Source organism: Sceloporus occidentalis, unplaced genomic scaffold (assembly GCF_023333645.1).
Source record: "Sceloporus occidentalis isolate IW3139 unplaced genomic scaffold, rSceOcc1.0.p SCAF_10, whole genome shotgun sequence".
Classification (NCBI taxonomy): Eukaryota; Metazoa; Chordata; class Lepidosauria; order Squamata; family Phrynosomatidae; genus Sceloporus; species Sceloporus occidentalis.
In genome coordinates this window covers 34,095,929-34,120,793 of record NW_028316990.1, presented here as the reverse complement: position 1 = coordinate 34,120,793, position 24,865 = coordinate 34,095,929, and the positions used below count along the sequence as shown (strand labels likewise).

The 24,865-nt window shown below is 41.1% G+C and overlaps 2 protein-coding genes across 13 annotated transcripts in view; both read right to left on the bottom strand.

The window, feature by feature from the left end:
• Positions 1-21,484, bottom strand: part of SUN1 (Sad1 and UNC84 domain containing 1) — a 47,095-nt gene extending 25,611 nt beyond the window's left edge. For 3 of the 12 annotated variants that reach the window (XM_089540324.1, XM_089540322.1, XM_089540326.1), the window contains exons 1-4: positions 12,476-12,664; positions 5,612-5,708; positions 1,353-1,562; positions 477-667 (exon numbers count right to left, since the gene is read on the bottom strand). In XM_089540324.1, coding sequence (XP_089396450.1) covers positions 477-667; positions 1,353-1,562; positions 5,612-5,688 — 478 coding nt within the window. In that variant the 5' untranslated portion in view covers positions 5,689-5,708; positions 12,476-12,664. Of the gene's footprint in view, positions 1-476; positions 668-1,352; positions 1,563-5,611; positions 5,709-12,467; positions 12,667-21,237 lie in introns of those variants that run through there. The other 9 variants (XM_089540315.1, XM_089540318.1, XM_089540320.1 and 6 more) reach the window with 7 other exon arrangements.
• A 1,479-nt stretch (positions 21,485-22,963) lies between these two features.
• The window catches only part of LOC149306425 (dynein axonemal assembly factor 5-like), a 32,255-nt gene continuing 30,353 nt past the window's right edge, over positions 22,964-24,865 (bottom strand). The window contains exon 13 of the mRNA XM_089540525.1: positions 22,964-24,047. Within this exon, the coding sequence (XP_089396651.1) occupies positions 23,902-24,047 (146 nt within the window). The 3' untranslated portion in view covers positions 22,964-23,901. The remainder of the gene's footprint in view (positions 24,048-24,865) is intronic.

The following is a 24,865-nucleotide window of genomic DNA, read 5'->3' as shown; positions in this document are numbered from 1 at the left end:
CAGAGTGAAGACAGCATGCCATGAAGATGTTGCATGTCTCCTTTAGTTTTATATTGAGTCCAGCCATTGTTCCATTCAGCTCAGTGATATCTATTGACTGGCAATCTATCTGGAGAGACCAGGATTGAAATAGGGATTTATTTATTTATTTTACAAACAAAGAATCTTCCATACAACTAAGGCTTCTCTTCCTGTGATTTTGAAACTGCTCTCCATTTTAAGAGCACTGCCATGCTGTAGGTTACTGCTCTATGAAAGACAAAATTAACACCCCTTTTGACATACAGACCTAGTTGCACAGACTGTTGGATCCTGATTGTAACCACAACAGAAAATTTTCTTACATTCTAGATGTGTGGCCATTCTTTTCTTTTTCTCTTTAATTTAGTATAGTAGAGCCTATCCGTTGGATTTAAACTAATCTATACCGGTATGCATAAACATGTCAAAGTTTCTGTATACAGTTGTTTACTTACCCCAAAAATGATCAACAGCTGTCTGCTCCTGTATTGAAGACTCATCCAATATGGTCGACATAAGGGATCCATCAGTTGTTTGGCTACTGAAACTACTATGGCTGAAAATGGAAGAGCTGGGCACATTTGTTCTTGAGGTGTATCTTATAGATCCAGATTGTTTTGCCACACTTTTATGTTGTTTTGTAGTTCTTGAAGAAAAACATAAATCTAGGCGTAAGTATGCAAAATTCACCAACAGTAATCATCCACACACTTAACAACATGATTACTATGATGATTGGGGGAAATGAAAGATGTGGGAGAGAAGAACTAGGCAGAACTTCGTAAGTAAAATCAGTGCTATTCTAGTAACAGCAACAACATTTCCTCCCCCATCTTCCAGCAAGATTAGAGTTACTGCCATAATGATACTGTCATAGCTTTTTAAAACCAATAATGTTGATTTTAATCAAACAAAGAAAAATGATATTTGAACTTACCACACTGAAGATAAAATACAAAAGCCTGACAAAATAACGGTCAGAAATTCAAGCTACAAAGTCTTTTAATTTCAGGAATACTCCTCGAATTTAACTTTTCACCTGGTTAGCAATGACCCACTCCCTGCTGACTGTAACTGTAACCTGAAATTCCAGGAGGGAACATACTTAACATCTGAAAGCACTGGGGCTCTTTTTTTGCCTGACAACCACCCAGTTGGATGCAGCATCTAAATTCTCCAGGAAATTTGTTTCAGGGAAATTACCAGCCCCACCATACTTTGTAATGCAATATACAAACACAACCTGAAACAACATGTGTATTTTGAGCTTGACTGGATAAAATTAAATGGTGAATAGATAATACAAAGTAGTTGTCAAAAGAAATGCTTACCTGGGTGACTGGTCTACAAAAGCCTTATTCCCAGCATAGGAACTGCTGCTGTTTCCAGTGACATAGATGTTTTCCTTTGAGGTGTCCTTGCTTGTGCTGTATGGTGTAGCAGATGAGCGCAAGCTGCGTCTTGACATTCTTGGAGAGTCAAACACTGGGTCCAATTTGTGTTCTGCCTCAAAATCCAGAGCAGTTGTGGAGTAACTTGAACTGTAATAAAAAGGCAGTGGGAAAAAGAAACAAACACATTTTGCATATGTGTTAAATAGTAAACATGCCTATCTACTGCAGAGAAAGATTAATTTTAATCTTTCTGCAAGACTGTACTGTTTGATAGTTATACATTTTTATTACTGCTACTGGACTTCGTTTTTATTGCTTTAAATTATCTCAGAGAGTTGTTTTTCGCCCCACTTCATTGGTCGCCACTTTCTGAGGTCAGGAAATGTTGTGATACTAATGTCATGTCTTAACAAGCTGGAATATGTACAATATTGTAGGGTGAGAAAAGACTCTGACATGGTCGCCAAACATTTGCCCTCTGCGACATTCGGCCTAACGTGTAGTTCAGAAAATTCAGGAAAATTAAATTCACTGATGACAAAGTTTGTCGTTTTAAAGAAAACTGACAAATAAAAATGAACAAAGATTATTTTTTTAAAAAATCCAGACAACTTTTAAGAGACAAGCCAATGCTATGAAAAGTATGTGTTGTTTGCTGAAGCAATAGAAGGAATCATTACACCCAACTGTCAGTGAGTTGGCATACACACTGAAGCCCAGTTCTAAGCAAGTGAAAGCAAGCATTGTGTAATTGTTGGTGGACAAACATAGTAACAGAATTCCCATTTAAGATTCTGTCATTGTTAAATATGGTTAAATGGGAACATGTGCAACTTCCATTTTAAAGTCAGGAATACAGTCAGCTTCAGCATTAGCAGAGTAATAGGTTCAATCTTATATGTGACAGAAGACAACTACATGCAAATGGAGCCAAGTCCATTTCCCAGCATCTCCAGGTAGGGCTAGAAAGATTCTTTCCTGAAAGACTGGTGTTGGTATATACAGTTGGCCCTCCGTTTTTGCGGGGGATCCGTTCTGGACCCCTTCCCCCCGCGAAAATGGAGACTTGCACATATGCAAGCCTCATAGGCTTGAATGGGGTGTGCCCCTGTCTGTGCGGCCCAGGAGCGCACATCATAAGAAACAGTGGAGGTCACCCCTCTGTAGATATTTGAGGGTGCAGACCTGAGATCTGTGAGTTAGGAGGGGCGACTGTACATAAAACTGACCCAATGGTCTGCTCAGTATAGAGACGCTACTGATTAACTCATCAGATCAACACTATTTTTTTCCATTTACATGAAACTAAGAACTTCAGAAACAATTTGTATTTTAAATCAAATACATAAAAAGCACCTCACTCATTCAATCTACAGTTTCAAGACTCTGCTTCCCACTGTGTGAGCAAAGCAGGACACATTATTCCCTACCCAATTTAAGATACAATCCAGCACAAGATCCCCAATTTGTCTGGAAATAATTTGAAATTTGTTTTGAGTGGATGAGGAGTAATCAGCTGCTAAATATATATATATGTTTGCACACAAGCTACACAGAGAAGGCAATGCATCTGTATCTGGTACTACCAAGTCATTAGTTTATCATGTGAGTCCTCCCACCTGCTGTCTGAAATAGTACAGAGAAGACTAAGATTTGCCACCTGCATGAGGACTAGGCCACAAACAACACAAATTATACTGTGCCCCAGATTAGCTGGACTAGGGTTGCTTAAAGGTCCACCTTGTTAACACGTTTGGGAACAGATTCAGGGAAGTTACTAGCCTACGAAATTGTTTATTAGCCTGTTATGGTCGGCAGCAGAGGATTGGAGAGCTTTGTCCTCTTACATCTGTACACTGCAGTTCAGTGATAGGCACAGAGGCAAAGGATGATGGCTTTTCTTTTCTGGTAGCCCACTTGCTTTCCATGGTGAATCTAATGGAGGGATGGAGTTCTGCATCCTTCTTCTGGCAACCCTCTTGCCCACCTACAAGCAACTCCTTTTCAGTTATGGCTACCAGACCAGTGCTTTTTAAAATACTAGCCCACTGAGTGCTTTGCAGACCATGATTTCACCTCTTGAGATAAACTGTAATGGTAAACACCACTCTGCAAAACAAGGTGTCTCTCATATAGCAAGCTAATTCTGACATGTGCCATTATACAGCTACTTGTATTCTGCTACTGCCAATGATGATTACAGATACTTCATTGAAATGAAGTGCCAGGCACTAAGGACAGCTGCCACTAGCCTCAATGTGTGTTCGCTTGGCAAACATGCCTATTTTGTTAATAACTTAATATGACAGGGCTGATCACAAATGTAGGTTGTTTATGGACACAACAGAGGTAGATCTCAGTATTTGGTGTCATACAAACATCTATGGAAGAGTAACTTGTTCTGAAGTTAATGCTGCAAAGATAAAATATATTTCTGTCATACATTTCAGAGATGGGAATCAATCCATAAATCTTACCAACCCCACACATACTATAGGAAAGGAAGGAAGGAAGGAAGGAAGGAAGGAAGGAAGGAAGGAAGGAAGGAAGCCTAGTTGCTTTAGGTAGTCACTTTATTAAAGACAAGAGAAAAAAATCCTGGGCTGGGACCTGATTCACTGTTGACTAAGAGTGCTACAGAAGACATTTTGAGAACAAGTACAACAGATTCCTCCCGTTTTACAAGCTCCACCACTTTGCCTCAGATCATGATCTGTGAAGTTGTACTCATTTGTACTCAAGCTTGACCTCCCACTCTTTCCCACTTTTATGAGTCCTTGGCAATCTAGTGAACTCTTACAATATTGCTATCTTCCTAACAATTTTCCTGCCTATATCACTACTGGAGAATCACACAGTGAGACAACTCAAAAGAGGAAACTACCAAAAGCCTACACACCTTATCCCACCTAGGGGCAGCTTCCGCAGTACACTTTTGTAAACATGCACTATGAAACAGGAATAGATGTGCCAGTGTAGTTCTTGATTTTAGGTCAACACATATAATGTGGAAACTGTATTTGGAACTCTTGGCCAATGTAAAAAGATGCAGTGCTCTTTTGGAGGTTAATAAATACTAGCACTTTGGACATCAGATTGGAAGCAGCCACCTGATCTAGATCTCTGTGAAATGATATACATTTCCCACATGGAGAATACACACTTGTACAGTGAATTAATGATTGGCTACAGCATCCCAGCATGTACACAATGAATACACTGGCAATAAATTAGTTACTGTATATACTTGACTATAAGTCAACCTGATGTATAAATCAGGGGCAGTTTTGGAGACCAAAATTATGGAGTTTGATATGACCAATGGATAAATCAAGGGTAAAACTTAGGGCAGGTAACAAAGGATCTAAAAGGCAAAGCAAAGAGAAAAATGCCAAGGAACTTAAACAATTACAGCAAGTATTGTGCTCACTCTAAAAGCTGGATGGATAAGAGAGTAGAGGGCCGTCAGTGCTTCCAGGACAGATTACACTTTTGCCTTTCACAGGAGATGGTTCCCTTTTTTATATGAGTTAAAGTACAATACTTACATTGACCTGTGGATAAGTCGACTCAGGTTTTTTGGGCTAAAATTTCTAGACTTATACATGAGTATGTACAGTTAAGCGTCAGTCTGCCACACCATTTTCCTGGCCCTTCCTACAGAATGAACCTTTCCCAGACTTTAGAAGTTGCAGTAGTAACTACAGAATCATCATTAGTACACTCAGAAGTCAATTCCACATTATGTAAAAGGGTTATTATTGATGTTCTTATTAAAGTGAAAAATGAACTTGGAAGTAATGGTAGACTTATCCCGTTTGTCCTTGTTTAGCAAAAATAATGAACGTTCCCCGTACAGCAAAAGAACAGAAGCAGGCTAATTGATGTTACCTAATCCTACCCTCCACAGTTACTAGCCAAAACAATGGTATCTGGGTGTGACTCTGGAACTCTTTCCTTATTGTGAGACTGACAAACCCTGAGTCACTGTCTTAATCCCCAGTTGCATTGGCTCACAACCCATGTTCAAAAGCAAAAACAAAACTGCTCCATTAAACTCAGGAAAAGAAACAAAGGAGCTCTGTCATCAACCTCAAAGTTTCTCCCCCTCAATTTAAAACGTACCACAAACCCACAACACAGGACTCAAGTTTTCATTGCGCACCAGTTCTCTCTACAAGTAAAAAGGTTCTCACCTGAGTGCATAAGTATAGCCAGTGTTCTCTGGCACACACTGGGGAGGGGAATACGTGTGAAGGCGTGAAAAATCCATAGTCACCGTTTCAAATCATACTGTAGGAAGGTGAAAATACAGTAGTATAACAGTTTAGAAGAGAGAATAGGAAGAAGAGCTCTTGCTTGGTTCAGCCTGTATTTCAGAATATTGCAAATGATGCAGGGAGTGGAGGGAAAAAAGCCCACAAGTATCAGATGTAGTGTACATTTTGAATGTGACTGCCAGTGTTAGATACCCCTTATCAAACAGTGCATGAGCCTGAACACTTCCTCTTGCGGGGAGCTTTTCAGAAGTCTTATGGCACGCCACATTTGCTGTTTACCAGGTTCCATGAAACATTATGATAAAATATGCTAAACCCAGCTCATCATTACACAGTGCAATCTATTCTGGTGCTATTTAACACAACATTTGGCACATACTATTATTAGACTGTACTGTGCTGAAAGGATTTGAAGTACCTGCAATAGTATTCCCCAGCTGCATGCCTCCAGAAATTCAACCACATATAATATTGAAAAAGGAAAAGTGGGGTTTATTTGAAGATGTTCTAGTCTTTACACCAATCCAAACAGTCATGTCAACAAAAAAGTAAGGCAAATGGTTGTGCTTTGGGTCTTTTTACAGTTTCACTTTGTACCGCTGGATAGAAGGGAGCGAGAGAATCTAACGCAGCTTGTGTTTTGAAAGGGATGGATCCTTTTCTGGGACTGGTTCAACTGTTGGAAGAGACCAAGGGTCCTTGTGTACACACCCCAGAGGCTAATCCAAAACACATTTCCATATCCATGTATCACAAATCAAGACTGAAACCTGCATCGCTGAGACTTGTTTCGGCCCAAAATTTTGAGAAAGTCGGTTTGAAAGATTGGGATTATGAGACCAAGTTTTGCTCACCCAACAAGATTTTGGCCTTGTATTTTTCAGCCAGCTGTCTCAAATCTATTTGGCAAACTACTTTTAAAACTAAGTTTTTGTAGCTTCACGCAGGGTTTGGAGTAGCAAGATCTGCTTTCCACAGTCAAAAATCCCAGATGGCAGACCCAAACCTTTTGGTCTACTTGAAGTAGCTCTTTCGATTCCAGGCTTAGTGTAAAACCTATCTGTGTAACAAACTCAATAGAAATTAGCTAAAAAAGATGAAACCAACTAAAATACTGTATTCTTTACACACACATTAAAACTGCAACATGCCAAGAACTGGAAACACCCCAAGTCAGATAGAAATACAAGGGAAGGGTGTTTCACAAGAACAATGCCACAGAAGTACTGGATTATATTAGCTGGGAAGACATGTTTTCTTAGAATTCCTAAGAAAAAGATATCTTCGGGTTAGCAAGAATACATTAAGTCTGTTTTAAAGATAATGAGGCACACCCTACATCTGTGTTGCTGCAAGCATGCCAGATATGTGCCAAGATTTCTATTCCAACTTCCTACGTCATGCTAAAATGTATTTATTCATTCATTCATAGTATTTATATCCCACTCTTTGGCCAAAAGGGCTCTCTGAGCTGCTTACAAATTGTTCATTTGACAGTCCCCTGCCCTCAGGCTTACAATCTAAATAAGACAAGACACACAAGGAAACGGGAATGGCAACGGAAGAGGAGTGCTATACACTCAAAGCAGCTCCGGTGCTATCGGTTAATATATCGGTTTAGGGTAATTTGATCTGTAGTGAACAAGAAGGAAGAAGAGGGAAAATCATCTAGCTTTTTAAAAGTTCAACTTATCCGAACAAAATAAAACAGAAAGACAGTTTAGACAGCATCACGTTTATCAAACAGTTTTGATTTGTCCTGTACCAACATGCCAAACAGGCTACAAAATTATTTCTTTCTTTAAAAAAGAGCATTTCCTCAGTGCTGTTGTTTACTGTCAAATGTGTTTACTCCATTTCATAGGAGAGCAACTCCTGGTCAAAAGGGTGTGGTTCCTACTTGTTCAGACAGTGCCAGCTGCAGTTAGGAAATAAAAATTCAAAACCCAGGTATGCCATAAGGCTCAGTGTAATCTGGGTGAGCCTTTACTCTACCGCAGCTCAGCAGTGTGACAATGCCAACTTTCCAAAAGTAACTAGAATGGGAAAAGGTTCTTCAGCCACACACACAGAACACATACTGAGCATGTGTATCCATCCAAATCACCATGTCCTTGTCACCAGATTTAATTAACTGTATTTGGCCTCAAAGGGAACCAGTGAAGTGCAGTAGATACTATATTCCTATTGAGGGTAGAATTGCATTGGCTTTTTTGGCTGCTGCATCACACTGTTCGGCTTGTGGACTACTAAAACACCTAGATCCTTTTCACATGTACTGTTGTCATCTGTGCATTTTATTTTTCCTGTCCAAGACATAAATAAAATAAGTAATCTAGAGAATGTATTTTTAAAATGTTTCTGACTGTGTAGAGAAGGCCTAAGACCCTACCTGCCATTTTGACGGACCTTGTACAAACCTATGTTGGAAAGTGAACAAAAATCGTAGAGGGAAAAACAAACATAAGTCAGGCTTTCCCTGCATTTGCAGAAATATATTTCCTGAAGACAAAATCAGAAATGTGAGGAGGCAACACAAAACCTACAGCCCTCAATCTGTAAATGGTAGTCCAGTTCAGATGCCATGCTTACCAGTCACCAAACTGGTCCAGCAGTCAGGAGCTCATCTGTTTCTTTTTTCCTCCCATTCCTGACTAACATAAACAGTCCTTTCAGATTCTGATTGAATCCACATAACCACAGTCCCTACTAACTTTGGTTTCTTCTTAAAAGAAGGTTGAAATCTACTCTGGGTTTCAACTACTGGTTTCAGAGTAAACTTGGGGTGAATGGTACCAATGGCTATGCTGGTTTAGATGGAATGCTAAAAACAGACGAAGCTTGCAAAAGAAGGAATAGGAAGGAGGGAGAGGCATGTGGATTGGTGACTGGATTGCATATGGTCCCAACCAGGCCATTGTAATTATATGCATAAAACTGCAAAGGTGCCTATTCAACAAAGAGCCAGCAATGCTGGACTGGGGAGGAATCAGAAACCTGGTTTTTTCTACAGTTCCCCCTGTCTAGGGCTAAACACAGCTCAGAGGCACTGTTACTTAGCAAACAGCATTGCCATCAACAAATCTAATTTAGACCTGGATGCTCAACAGCTGTCGTCACCCTCTTGTAACCCATATATGAAATGTCAGACTGCCAGGGAAGGATTTTAATAGGCACAAACAGAAGCTGGATAGTGGGCTGTTACTGAATCCTACAGGAACTGGGTACATATCTATTATTTGCATACACCCCCAACCCACCCCTGAGGCAGAGCTGAACTGCTTTAACCATTAAGATTCTTTGCCCACATTAAGCATCTGACAAGCTTCCAAGTGCAGAAAACTAATATATTTCACTTCTCTTTTGGATTATTCTGTCCCTGTTTCAGAAACAATGACCACCAAGGCTGTTGGAAACTCCCACCAGCAGCTATTATAGCCTTCATCTTTATGAAAAAGGCAAGCAGCCATTCTAAAATTGTCTTTTGTGGCATACTGATGCTTAAAGCTTGAGGAAATAACCCCTTTCTTAAGTGGGGAGTCATTGGAGGGGGGTGGAATAAATCAACCCTGAACCCAGAGGCCTGGGAAGAAGACATGAGGGAACACATCTGACAGACAAGGTGAATTTAAGATCTTGGAAACATGGCTTAAAGATACAGAAGCTTTTGATTCTTATGGAAAGCCATATTAATGTTGTTATAAAGCAGTGGTCCCCAAACGTGGGTCCTCCAGGTGTTTTGAACTTCAATTCCCAGATGTCCCAGCCAGCTTTGGGAAGCAATCAGGAATTCTGGGAGCTGTGGTCCAAAACATCTCGAGAAGCAAAGTTTGGGAACTACTGTTATAAAGGATGGTTAGGTGCAGAACACAAACTCATCTGCTAGAAAAGAAAGTTCTTTTCTTAACAATAAGGCCAAGCCTTCCCGGCAAAAATATAAGCATGATCAAGAATACAATTTTCTAGGTAACCCTTTAAGGAGGGATGGTTCTCAGAAGCTCAGAAGGATAGCCTGTGAGAAGATTCAGGGCTAAGTAAAGGTCCTGGCATGAGATACCTGTAGACAAGAAAAGGACAGATAAGGAGCATGCTCTCATTAAAATGTCTGACACAAGGGCAATAGCAAAGGATGGTTTGATAGTAACCTACCCAAAAATGCCATGGGAGAGGGGCTTTTATAAGTACAAAATGATGAATTCTTAACAGTCTTCCTTAAAGAAAGGTATCTGGAACTGATGCAGAAGTAGAATGAAGTCTTTCCCCCCTACACTATGGACAGCAAAAAGCAAAAGGTAAAAAGTTACCTTCATAAGGTAAAAAAAGCTATGGCAGGTTTATGAGAGAGGTATGCTATGTTCATAAATCTCATAATCTCCAAGTCGTTGTTAAACCATTTGTAATTCAACCCCAGTCCATTACTTTAATCCACACTGCGTTGTGTTAGCCTAATTCAGATCTCAAGTAGGTTCCAGCTGAAAGGAGTGTGCCACAGACTCTTGCCCAGTTTGCAGAGTTTATGCATAAAAACACAGCCATGATGTTGGGCCAAGTGTTTAATAGATACCACACTGTGACAGAAGAGTCTTGGCTTATATTCAGTACAGACGTACTACACAAGTAAGCAAGCCAACATTGATCACGTTTATGGATGCTATGAAACCTCTCAGGTGTAACATCTCTGATAGTTTTGCAGGGTTTGTTTCAAATAGTTGTTAGCTCTAGAATAGCCTTAGAAATCCCATTCTTTTATGGGGCAACAATAAAGTATATAGGAAACATGCCAGGCAACTTTGTGGTTGCAGAATAACCTCTATAAAACACACACATTTGCCTTCTTGGGATAAAAGGCACAACCTTCTCCCTCTCCTGGTCTCTCTTAAGATAAGAGCAAGGGACAGATCGAGAAGTTTATTTCCACAGAAATGAATAGTCCTACTTAAAGGTAGAGCCAGGAAATGAGTATGAGAAGACTGTCATACCCAGAAAGGGCATTAAACTTGAGGGCTCTGCCTCGAATTGGAGGCTGGGTTAACCCTCCTGTGCCTGCTGCCTTCTTCTGTGGATGCCAAGCCTCACAAACAACTGGATGTGCGCAGAGCCCCTTTCACACTTTCCACAGAGGCCTGCGTGAAAAGTTGGTGCAATCTTGCTCTCTCGCACATTCATTCAGTAGCACTGAAGTTGAGGACAGGAGTACAGCCCAAGTTTCAGTCAAGGAATGGCACTATAATTTATACAGTACAAATAAAAATGATCACCAGAAGAACATGGTTCATGCAACCTGGTGTGTCCCTCTGTGCTCAACAATATTACAGATGTCACATAGACTTCTGTGGCCCCAACAAACACTCTACATTGACTAGGGTTGAACTTTTGCTTTCTGGGTTGTGTGTGTGTTAGAAACAGAGAGAGAGATGCATCATTTTCAAAATCAGCAACACATAATATCTGGTAATTTCTTTTTTCTTCCATCAGTACCCAGATGCCCTGTTCAAAACACAACAAAATGGTACAAAGCTGTTGAGGAAACCTAAACACTACTTTTACTACGGTGTAACTCTCACAAGTTCAGAACCATGGACATCCCTGTAGTTTCATCCCTCAGCTAAAAGTTGTGATGAAGCATACAATATGGTTTATCTGTGCCACCATAACAACCAAACCCAGTTTGCTTTCACTTCTGACAGTGTAAAAACATTGACAAAGGAATATATTACATGTTCATAGATGGTTTTTGTTTCGCCGCCTTGAGTCCCTATATTGGGTGAAAGGCGGGATTATAAGAAAATCAAATAATAAATAGAAAGTCTACACAATACAGATATTTGTTAGTATCAGCAATGTAGAAAGGAGTAACAAGCAATAAAATGAGCATTCATAGCACTATAAAATGGAAAATGAGCGTATCTCTGATAGAAAAATAGTTAACTGACGCAGTAAGAAGCAAACTACAACTGGGAAAAACTTTGGTGCTGCTTCAAAGGACTTGCTGAATGTTTGAGACACTAAATTCATCACTCCCCAAAATGTAAGATTTCCATTCCCTTGCAGGTAATATCTAACATTGTGCAGTCTCTCACACATCCCACTCCATGTTACCAATTTAAAACAGGCTGAAAAAGCAAAGAGCTTCAAGCAAATACCAAAAAAGAGCATAAAACCTAGTGCATAAGGTCAGCACAATAATCCAGAACACAGTAACAACCACATGTAAAAACAAGATCTTTTTGACAGGAAGATTTGACTGTCTGTTGCGTAAAGCACTCATATTACTGTTGTATTACTTATGCCATGGTTACCAAAAGGGAAAACATATGACAGCATTTTAAACATTTCTCACTTTGTTATGAATTCAGAGGAACAATCTAAGTATGATTCCATGAATAGGAACTGGAGTAACCAAAAGGGAAAACATATGACAGCATTTTAAATGCGTCTCAGTTTGTCCTGAATTCAATGGTAGTATGATTCCATACCGGAGTGTGTAAACATACCAAGTATCTTAAGATAAAATGTCTCCTTTGCTTTAACAGCTAGAAAGCCTGCGTAAGGGCAGTGATTTAAAAATCCAGCCCAAATCGTTCTGCATATGAACTCCTATCAGGATCCACCTTTACTGAAAGAAAAAGGACTAACCAAGGCTCAGTAAAATGAGTTAAAACAGCTAACTTCTCCCTTTGGCACAGCTAGTGAAAACAAACTCAAGTTGCGCACTGGGGAGTTGTGAAATCTCTCTGACCTACACAACTGACCAGAAAAAGCAGAGGTACACCTTCAAACCTGGATATTTTTTTGCACCCTGCCGCATCCTTCATCTCTCATGAGGGATCATGCTTCAGTCCAGCATGGCCTTCCAGATCAGAGCAATCCTGCGCCCAGTAAATGCCAGAGAAGTTTCAGAGTTGACAGCACATGATCCCCACTGTATTCCACACTGCAGAATCCCAAAATGGCTTCCCAGCCTCAACAAAGCCTGAAGGATCAGACCAAGGCTAATCCAGCCTCTTAAAGCTCCCTTTGTCAGTCAGGGGCAGACTTTGAATTTATTGGACTAAAGCTCCTTTGGCCAGCCCACAATATTTAACCCCTTGGTCTCCTCCAAGCAGAAGGAAAGCCTCCTTCCAGCCTTTTATTTATAGCTACACGTTTCCATGGGGCTTTCTCACCTTTTGAGGATTGGAAGCTACAGTTCTTTGCAGCAGATCCTCCTCCCCGCTTCGTTGCAAGGTTTGCTGTTTACAACAAACAGCAAGCCTTGTTTCTATTTGTTTGTTTTTAAAGGAATAAACTAACCTCTTTTTTCCTTTTTAAATGTAACCTCCTGCACTGGAGACCTATGAACTACAGGTCCTACTGCCATTAAACCTATTGCTCATGCCCTTTGGGGTAAGGGCCCTAAATGCTCTAGATCCAGTCAGATCTAGGAAGCTAAACAGGATCAGCCCTGGTTAGTACTTGGGTGGGAGACTGCCAACAAATACCAGGTACTGCAAGCTATAATTCAGAGGAAGAAAGTGACATAAGCCACCTTTTGAGTATTCCTTGCCTGCAAAAACCCTATTTATGGGGTCACCAAAAGCCAACAGGAGACCTCAAAAGGCGAACACAGAGACAGGAAAAAGTCGCTATCCTACTATTTTTACTATTCAGATAAGGAAAAACTCTTGTGCGTGTGAACATTAGCACATGCATTATCAAACATTGGACATTAACATTGGACATTAGCACATGCAAATCAAAATTTGAATGTAAGGAGCATTTCCCCCAATTCCTTGGAACACCTTAAACATATAAAACCTTTCCTGTTTCAACAAGTGAGTGTTATTTTTGGAATATGGAAATGCTCCATGTACTACACCTTTGTTGTTGTTGTTGTTGCTCCAGAAATCTGGCAGCCCCAGTCCATTCATCCCACTCCTCCCTGTGCCTAGTCCAAAGGGGCAAGAGTCAGCTTCCCATCGCTGCAGTTTGCAGCTCCCATATATGCTCCCTTTCTTTCCCTTCCCAGATCATGGACCCTGGTTGGACCAGCCAGTTTGTTACTGTACAGTGAATCCTTGTTATCTGCTGGGGTTTGGTTGCATATACCAAAATTCACGAATACTCAAGTCCCATTAAATAGCATGGCATAGACAAATGGTGTCCCTTCTATAAAATGGCAAAAAATAAAATAAAAAAATCAAGGTTTCCTATTTGGAACTGATATATATTTTGAATATTTTCAAGCCATGGATGCTTGAATCCATGTTGGATAAAGAATCAATGGATAGAGAAAGCAGTCTGTATGTATTAAACCCATTGCACTGTTGGTGACTTGATGTGTTTGTCGTCTTTTCATAAAGGAATGGTGCAGGCATTAAATGCTGGTATGCAGCCACAAGGTTGGGAGTTCGATTTAGGGGCTCCAGAGGCCGACTCAGCCTGACATCCTTCCGCAGGGGCTAAAATGAGTACCCAGCATAATAAAATGGTGCCCTTTATATAAAATAGCAAAATCAAGGTTTGCTTTTTAACATTTATATTTTAAAAAATATTTCCAGTCCCTGGATGCTTGAATCCATGGATACAGAGGGCCAAGTCTATATGAAATGTCTTTCAGCTCATACCTAAACAGTAGTAAAACCCTGAAATGTAGTCTGCAACTGATGAACAACCACTAAAGGGTTTTCTCCCACCACTTCTAAAGTCCTTTTTGTGCAGCACCAGACCTTTATATTTTTGTCATCTTCCCCCTTCTCCTCAGATTATTTGGGAATAATCCCCACACACACACTCCCCCCCCCCAACATGTTTCAATAACAAATCCTCCTTCCTTCCTTCTGGTCACTACTCCAACTGAAATCTTAAAAGGGGATAAGACATGCATGAGAAGATTCACAAGAGGATTCACAAGCCAGTATAATAGGTGGCTCCATCCTTATTCAGGAATTGCTGTCATAAGGTTTGACAAATCTGAACTGATTCACAAAGTCTTGCCAAGTGGATGTATAAGTCATGAGAGTTAAGAAAATACATTTCTCCCTTTGCTTTTATTCTTAAATACATATACAGTAGGCAGAATCCACTCTCTCAAATGCCCTTGCTCTTTCCCTCACTGCATTAACAGAATTATCAAGAGGTGATACTGACTGCTAGAGAGTCCACATCAAACGTTATAATATTTTAAAATTCAAACCACTTGGTATAAATGCAAATAGGACTGAGTGTGCAATCTGCATATAGTATAATAACTGCACACCTTGATAGCCTGCTGAATATGTATGCATCCTTGAGTAACCCCAGCATCCTTGTTTGTCTGTATACAGCAAAGCAAATGTAGTGGTTTGAGTGTTGGACAGCAACTCTGGAGACCAGGGTTTGAATCCCCACTCAGCCATGAGACCCACTGGGAATGACCTTGGGCAAGTCACATACTCTCAGCCTCAGGGGAAGGCAACAGCAAACCCCCTCTGAACAAATTTTGCCAAGAAAATCCCATGATAGGTTTTGCCTTAAAGTTGCCATAAGTCAGAAACAACTTGAAGGCACGCAACAATAAAAAAACAAACATGTGTTTGTTGAGATAGAAATGAGTTGCCGCCTCTGCATACTGTTGAGTGCATTTAATTTTTCAACACATTTATATCTTCTTTTCTCCATTTATTCTATTATGTGATGCTGTAAATTGGCAGCTTGTGAGACAAAACAGTATATATGTGTGTATGTGTACTTGGTGACTTACTACAGTTGTCCCTCCACATTTGTGGCTTTGACTTTTGCAGCTTTGATTATTCACAGATTTGATTGGTATGTTCTCTCTAGAAATCTCTAGATCCTCCAGCTTGACACTGCCAGAGGTTGACCATATAGACACAATGGAGGATCTAGAGATTTCCAGAGAAAACACGTCTCTAGGCATTTGTACATCCTTCAGCACAATTATATGGTCAACTTCTAATGGATGTTGACCACAAAGTTGTGCTGGAAGTCCTAGAGTTTCCTAGGCCTGTTACAGACTGCCAAAATAAAGCTGCTTTGGGTCTCTTTGGAGGTATGCTGTTTAAATGATGCATGCATCCTAAGAATCCGGAAGCTGCACCAAAGCTGCACTCCAGTGCTTAGGAATTGAGTGTGGCTTTGGCGCAACCTCCGGACTCTTAGGACCTATGCATCATTTAAATAGCATACCTCCAAAGAGACCCAAAACAGCTTTATTTTGGCAGCCTGTAACAGGCCCTAGTCTCTCAGTTTAAAAAAGAGTGCTGTTTAATTTGCGGTTTGTCCACTTTCACAGGCGTCCTGTGTCCCTAACCCCAGCGAATGTGGAGGGCCCACTGCATATATGTTGCCTATGTATAAATGTCTTCAATATAAAAATAAATAAATAATGAAAATTAATTCCTTAGAATCCATGTTAAAAAAAGTTAATGCTAATATCCTTTGAATGGAACCAGTGATCACATATAAATCCAAGAAATAGGACAGTAAACAGGTCGGTCTCTTCTCACTGACTAATGGAACACTTCTCACCTCTGATTCCTTTTGCTGGATGTTTGGAACCTGTCTAAGTTCTGCTTGTTTCTACATTCAGGTCAAAACCTTATTTTCCATTTCTTGATGTCATGCTGGCATCGGCATATTTCAGACTGTGCTGCCAATAACTTCCCTTTCTTATCCTAGACTGCAGTATTACAATGTGCATAACCATACTTCAGAATCATGCAAGCATACTAAATACAACATACACTATTCACAAGACAAATATTAACCCTGCAGGAAAAAACAACAACCCTACATTAAAGCGGTGGCTCTGGTGCAAAACCCCAGAACATATCCTCAAGGCTTTCTTATATATTTAATCCACTCACGTCAACTTGAGACATTACCATGTGCTTCCTGGCATGTATGCAACCTGTCATCAAACTCTCCTTTACTAACAAAAGTGATCACTAGTGCCCAGCAAGATGCCAGCCCAAGACAGTTGCACCAACACCGTCAGCAAAAGGGCCTATTTTAATGTGGAAATTCCTCAGCCTAAATGCAGCATACTTTTTGTTTGCTTGTTTGCCAGCTGTCTGTTTCAAAGCCCTAGACTACTCTGGAACAAACCACGACAAACAGTGAGGGCACAAAGACGCATCAGTTACTCCTTTGTGAACAGGACATTTAACTGCCAAGGAGACAGAAGGCGCCAGCTGCTGCTGCTCAAATCAGAGCCCCATTAAAATCCTGTGAGCTTGGATTATCCTTACAGGACTAATTGTGTCACATTCTCCATCTGATGGGGTGGGTCTGGATGGAACACATTTATTTTTGCTTTCCAAACTTTCTACACTTTGATTATATTTGGTGTAAATGGGAGAACAAACAATATAGCTACATGTTTAACATTGAGCCATTTTTACGATAAAGTATCAACCATTAAAATCTCACAGAATGATCACATCTCCCCCTTATTGATGCTGTTGACATATCTAACCAGAGTTATTAGATGAATATCTTACTTAGGGCATGTAAACATTTGCTAGCTACTCTGTCCCATCACTCCCCAGTTTTTAAAACGCTTCAACAAAAGCACTTTCACTCCTTTTGGAAGGCTCAGATTTTGGTGAATCTCCAGAGAAAATCATTGAGGAGTTGAAGGGAAGCCAATGATCCGTTTTTGTGCAGCTTTGCAGACCTTATTAGTGTAGCTGAGAGCATTGTCTGATGTCCTTCAAGGTAATGGTTGACTATATGATTGCAAATGTTTATAGGAAGCTTTCTCAACACTGGTCCACCTAGCATTTTTTACATGCTCACTACTAACAGCTCCTGACATTTCAAACAGAAGTCTTTCCTAGTCTTACTTACCCAGAGGTGCCGCAGACTGAGCCTAGGACTTTGTGCATGCAAATCATGCGCTCTTCCACTGAGCTACAGCTTTTGCTCAACCTTTAGCATGCAAAACATGTGCACTACTACTGAGCTACAATCTTTTATACATACTTGGTATCTTGAATGGAAGATTGCATTATGTGAGCTCCTTTCTCACTCGACTGCTTAAGCAGGGAAGCATAAACAGCAGCCTAAAAATATCCCTGGCCCCCAAGTGCCACCCAAAGACAACCCAGACATTATTAAACTTTTGTGCAAAAAGGCTTTGTTTGGGAAACCCGCACACGGTGTATATTTTCATTTGTGGCATTTACACACAGGCATATGGTGGTTAAATTACAGTTGTTAGCACAAATGATGAGACAGATACACATAGGGATGGGGGAGAATATCTCCATACATCTTTCCTCTCACATTATTGTTGTTGTCATGCACCTCCAAGTCATTTCTGATTTACGGCAACCCTAAGGTTTGCCTTAAGTTCTATCATGGGGTTTTCTTGGCAAGAGTTGTCCAGAGGTTTGCCATTGCCCTCCCCTGAGGCTGAGAGCATGTGACTGGCCCAAAGTCACCCAATGAGTTTCATGAGCAAGCTAGGAATTGAACCCTGGGCTCCAGAGTCATAGTTCAACAGTCGAAATACTATGCTATGCTGATGCTGGCCCCCAGAAGCATTTCATGAATAGGAAAATTGAAATGCTCAAAAAGGTCCTCCCAATAAGCTGTGCTTAGGTGAATGCATACATTAGAAACGAGAGCTGCTATACTGTTAGAATTCAAAGATATAGCCATGTTAGTCTGTAGATTCAGTATGTAGAGAGCTTCTGTAGCACCTCTGAGACTAATTGAAAGAAAGAAAGTGGCAACGTGCTTCCCTAGACTTAACTCTACTTCCTCAGATGCATTTGGGGGGTACAAGTGCATCTGAGAAAGTAGACTTAAGTCTAGGAAAGCTCATGCTGCCAGCTTCTTTCTTTCAGTTAGTCAAGGGTGCCGCAAGATCTCTCTACAATCTACATGTTACACCCTTAGTAAATGTTTTTAAATACTAACTTCAGAAGGCCAGTCAACCCTCTCTCATGCCAGCAGCCTGTTCCATGATGACCTTCACCTGCCAAAAGACCCACGTCTACAAAATTACAAAAGGCGCAGAACCTCTGTCATCAGTATCTCATAACCCACCTATTTCATTTCTCCATCCCTTTGAAGACCAAACTCCACGAATGGCTGATCTTGTCCACTGAACGCTTACAGAAGGTTTGTCTTTGAAACCAGATGGGGAAAAAACATCTCTTGCGGTACAACAGCCAAGATGATCATACCCTTAAACCTCATTTTAATTTACCCAGCCGTGTTTAGTGCCTCAGCTGCTGTTTGTGAGAACAAGCCCACGATGTGTGGAGCTTGAATGGACTCTTAGTGCGAAGCAATCTGAAATGTGCACAAGAATGTGAATGAATAGGAACACTTCTCTCATGGAAATTCCACAAACAGTATGCGCTGGGGAGTCCACCTCATAATGGCCCTTGTTATTGTGAGCCTCTCCTCAGTCAACTGTGACTCAAGCAACTCAATGGGTGCTCATGATTCGAAATGTGGTCTTCCAGAATTCCAGTCTAACATTCAAACCACTACATCACACTGTTCTTCCTCTAGTGGCTCTAGGGGAAATTAAGTGGTGTTTTGTGAAGTCAAAGGCTTTCATGGCTGGAATCAGTTGTGTTTTGTGGGCTTTTCGGGCTAAGTGGCCGTGTTCTGGAAGTGTTTATTCCTGATGTTTCATCTGCATCTGTGGCTGTCATCTTCAGAGAATGCTGGCATGGAAGTGAGTGGGGTATATATACTGTTGGTTGAGAGGAAGCGATTTACATGTTAATCTGTGTGTTATTCTGTTGCTGAACGGCAAGGCCTCAGAGTGTCTGTGTAATTCATGATGCATCTTTTGCTGGGGAACCCCCCCCCCTTCACCCACAGTGGTTTTCATTTGCATTTGGTAGGTCTTGATTTTGGTGTTTTTCCAGATGTTCCTGCATGCAAATCCTCCTCTCTCCCCTCTTTGCAAACACCCCATTTGTTCCTACAAATCAGAGGGCAATGAGTCGACTTATCCACAGGTCAAGCTAAAGCAATGTATTTTAACTCTTGTTTAAACAGGAACCATTTCCTAGGAAAAGGCAAGAGCGTAATCCGTCCTGGAAGCACTAACCGCCCTCTGTTTTCTCATCTATCCAACGTTTTAGCACAATCAGTTATGCCTCCTGGAATTTTCTAAGTCCTTTGGCATCTGGTTTGACTCCACTTTACCTGCCATGGCTCCATGCTGTGGAATTCTGGGACCTGTAGTTTGTTTTGGCACCAGAGCAAAGCAGAGCAGAGCCCTGGCCCCAGAACAAACGACAGGTTCCAGCATTCCATAGCTTGGGGCCATGGCAGATAAAGTGGTGCCACATTTCTGAGACCAGGGTTTCGAATCGTGCAATCCTCTTGGTTGACCGTGGGCAAGTCACACTCTCTCAGCCTCGGAGGATGGCAATGGCAAATCCCCTGTGAAGAAACTATGATAAAGTTAGCCTAAGTCGGAAACAACTTGAAGACACACAACAACAACTATATAAATGGGTCTGGAGAGGGTGAGGAAAAAGAAAAGGAAGGCATAGCGCCAAAGGAGAAAGGGAGCCCACAAGGGCTGCATCCGCACTGCAGGAATAATCCAGTTTGACCCAGAGGTCCTAACCACAAAGGAGGACAAGGCTTTGGAAAATGTAGGACGGTTCGAGCAAAATGTGGGTCAGAATGATGGACTTCAAGTAAGGGTTTTGGGACTTCAGCTCCCAGAATTCCTGACTGCTGGGGCTTCTGGGACCTGAAATCCCAAACATCTGGAAGACCAAAGTTTGGGCATCATCGCTGATGTGGGCCATGGCCAAATAAAAAGATAAAAGCATAGAAGAAATGTAAATGGGTGCTTCTTAGTTCTGGAAAAAAGGAGCACGTCTGGTCACCCTGGTTGGACCCCACTTTAACTGCCATGCCTCAATGCTATGGAACTCTGGGAACTGTAGTTTTGTAGGACCTTCTGCCTTCTCTGTCAGAGAGCTCTGAGGCCACAACAAAACTACAACTCCCAGAATCCCTTAGCATAGTTTTGTGGGACATTGAGCTTTGTATGCCAGAGAACCACAACAAAAACTACAACTCCCAGAGTCCTATAGCAGTGTTTTGTAGGAGATTGAGCTTTGTATGTCTGAGAGCTCTGGGTCCACGACAAAAAAACCCTACAATTCCCAGAAACCCTTAGCATACTTTTGCAGGACATTGAGCCTTGTATGTCAGAAAGCTCTGGGTCCACAACAAAAACTACAACTCCCAGAATCCCTTGTAGGACATTGACCCTTGTATGTCAAGAGAACCACAACGAAAAAAAACAACACCCACAACTCCCATAATTTCGTAGCAGAGTTTTATGGGACACTGAAGCCTTTCCAGTGCCTCAGCCAACTCCCATTCCCAGAATTCCATAGCATGGAGGTTTAAAAAAAAACACCCAACACCAAAACCCATTATTCCTGCCTCAAAAGAGTTTTGTTGCACAACAACAACAACAAAAGCAAAATAGGATGTAGCCAAGGTGGTTAAAGCGGGTTATTTCTACAGTGCAGGGCAAAGCAGGGAAAGTCCGTTATTACCTGAGAGAGGCACGCGCATGCGCGCTCCCGCCCTTTTCCTCTCCCCCTCGCCCTTATTACTCTTGTTCTCTGAGGGGAGTATTGGTTTCTGAGGGGACTCTGCTTGTCGTCGCAGTTTCAGTCCGACGTCTCCCAAGTCCACAGGCCTTTCCTCTTCTCCTCCATTCTCTCATGTTTAAGCACTGACTCTCTTCACATTCCCGCCCCCAGCCGACGACGACGGTTACATTTCAATTTCAAACGCGGGGAAAGAGAAGCAGAGAAAGGGAAAAAGGGGTCGTTCTCAGGAAACCCCGCCTTTCCTGCTTCTCCTCCCAGATGTTGCTCATTTGGCCATAAGGAAGCACTGGCTGCATCCACACTGTAGAAATAACCCGGTTTGGTCCCGCTTTAACTCGTTGTCTGGCTCTTTGCTATGGAATTCTGGGAGTTGGAGTTTGTTGTGGGGCCCAGAGCGGAGCTTTGCTCCGCTCTGGGCCCCACAACAAACTCCAACTCCCAGAATTCCATAGCAAAGAGCCAGACAATGAGTCAAAAGGGCCAAACCGGATTACTTCTGCAGTGTGGATGCAGGCTTATAAAGAAATAATCCACTTGGAAACTGCTTTATAATCCATTTAGAGACCTGGCTCAGTGCTAAGGAATCATGGGAACAAGTTTTTGTGACACACTTAAGCCTTCTCTGGGCCAAAACACACTGCAGAAATAATCCACTTTAGCTGCCCTGGCTCAGTGCTAGGGCATCATGGGTTTTGTGCCAGGCAACTCTATGGTCCCCTTATGGCAGATGTTGACCACACAGTTGCGCCGGATGACCTAGAGATTCCTAGAGAGGTGTTCTCTCAGGTTAAAAATAATTGTATTTGCAATCTCCCCACTTTTTCCCATTGTGCCCCTAACCCCAGTGAATGTGGAGGGCAGTAGGAAAAGAGGGATGCAACACTATCCGTGGATTGATTCAGTCAAGGAAGCCACAGCTCCAAACGCTGTAGCTGATGACTTTCGGTTGTCTCTCATTTGTAGGACTGTCATAAACTGAGATCAACTTATTTATGGTATTTATACCCTGCCCTTCAGCCCTAAAGGCTCTCAGAGCAGCTTATTACTTTGACAGCAACATGGGCAGTAGGCATTGTTTTTTGAGGAATTGCCCATCTAGGTCCAGTTCCATTCACCTCAAAACATTTGTACCATTTACCATTACTGCCTCTCCTGCCTTTCCCCAGGGCAGGCTAGTCTTACACTCATTTCTTAATGTTATCCTGTCTTTCTGTATCTCCTTCAAAGCACTTAGCTACAATGCAGACCGAAATTTCATGTGGGGAGCCTGCCAACATACGTGGCCTTGTCAAAAAGTATCTACAGTCAGCAAAATGTTGCAAGGCTTGGAGATAGCCCTAAGAATGGTATCTTGTTAAAAGCAAATGTGCATTGCCTGTTGTCTCACATACAGATATTTACAAGTATGTATTCAGGCTCAGAAGTCAAGCTGCCTGTCGATTTATGGCCAACGCATGAATTTCATAGTGGTTTTTAGGCAATATTTTTAGCTCATTTCATTGATAACCCAAAGCTCTAAGTTCTCACACTGTAAATCTTAGCAAATGTGGAGTTGTCTACAACTGCGGGTGTATCACAGAAATTAACAATAAACCAAAAAGAGGGGGGGAAAACTAAAAATGTTATCAAAATAGGTAAAATGAGAGTTCAATAAATTTGTGACACAGCCAATAAAAAAACCAGTTTATTGTATGAAGGCACTTCGGGATAAACAAACGTCTTCAGCGAACTAAATTGTATTGTACACCAAGAGAAGAATCCTATTAATTTCCTTCTCCCCATCTGTAATTCCAGAACAATGATGCATCCCCAAGATGTTTGATATTTATATGGTTACCTGAAAACATATATATATAATATGCAAGATGCTGATTTTTCTACTTTTCTGCTTGTAACAATGGTCCTGGCTCAGAGTGGAAATGTTCACGCTTTAGAAATAGAACAGCGACATTTCCAAGAACATAAAAATAAATCTGAATACTCCTGTAGATAAATCATTCCTAGACCAAAGCTCTCCAAATTGGTGAACTATAGATTTCAACAAAGTACACCATAATGTACATGGCTGGCTGACCTTCTTACTGTGCTGTTATTCTGGAGTCTAAGATCATAAGAGAGATTTCAGACTTGGGTGCCAGGATCCAATAGTAACCATTTTGCAAGATCCTGCTGCTTCTTGACAGGAACAACAATCTTCCTTCTGCAGGTCACTCTGCAGGACTGTGAAACCTTCTGGAACAAGGTTTTGGTGCTATGGAGGAATAAACCAGGAGAGGGAGGAAATAAAAAGTCCCCATTTCATGACCATTAGATGCCAAAATATACTAGTGGATCTTGGCTGGAATCTATACCAATAAATACCACAGAGCAAATTAACAGGAAGCACATTCGTTCACGCTTGTGTCTTTCACATCTTTTCTATAAAAACTTTAAAATCTTTTGCTTATAAACAGGTCTAAAAATGTTTTATCTAGCCACATGAATGTCAAACATCACCAGCTTCAACTTCCCAATTTATTGAAGCGTCATGCTATTGTGGTACAAACAGGATTGCTCCATTCCTAATATAAGGCAGAGAGCTTGGGCACTGTCACTGGGAAGCATTTATGACTCAGAGTATCTCCAGCCTGTTGATTCGATGTGTAACAGCAGCTGATCACAGTAGGTTGGAGTGCGATGTTTATACACAACGGTTTCAATTTCTTTGGCCAAGATGTCCGGGTAGAGAGTACCTCCTTCTTTCAAAGTATCTGCAAAATATAAAGTTCCAGAGCTGAAAAAACTGCCTGTCTGTTATTTTTTTATTCACTGGCAAAACAAAGACACTTTCTCAGTAGAGATAACACATCATTTTTCTGAAACGATTCCAGAACACCAATGATCCAAAATCATTTGAGGAATTAGACTCCATTAGACTTCTTGGCACGGTTGAACAGGTTTTTGAAATGGGCTGATCAACTATTACAAGGCTTACAGGCACATGTTGACAATAGTCGGTTATGATGGAACTGGAGAACGATACTGTTTTGTCAGCTTACATAGAAGACAAGAAAAATACTCACTAGCATACAATAGGATAAAACAGCCCACAGGTTATTGTTTTTAAAATGTAAGAACCAATACCAAAGTCATAAAATATGGAAGCAATTTCAGGATACACTGAGTGATTAATCCATTTATCAAAACATTATACGCAAGCAGCAGCAAGCACATTTCATGAGATATGAAACTAGATTGTGGTACAAAAACAAATTCTGCAGAAAATACAAAAGAGACGTGGCATGATTCTGTTACTAGATTTGCTGATTAATTCTGACAGTGGTCAAATAGGATGACCCTTGAAAACAACCTCCCTTCTTCCTAATGGATTTGAAAGGGGAAAAAAAACTTTTATATTATAAAATGGTACCAAGTAACCAGTTCTCAGTAAGAAAACTTGTCTTAAAACTTACTTTGAAAAAGAAGGAAACTGTTTGGTAGGAATTTCATCTTCCGTTGAAAAATAAATAATCTTCATCCTTTTCTGACCCTCGGTTTTTATGCTGTGATGTCAAGGCAGCTCATGATT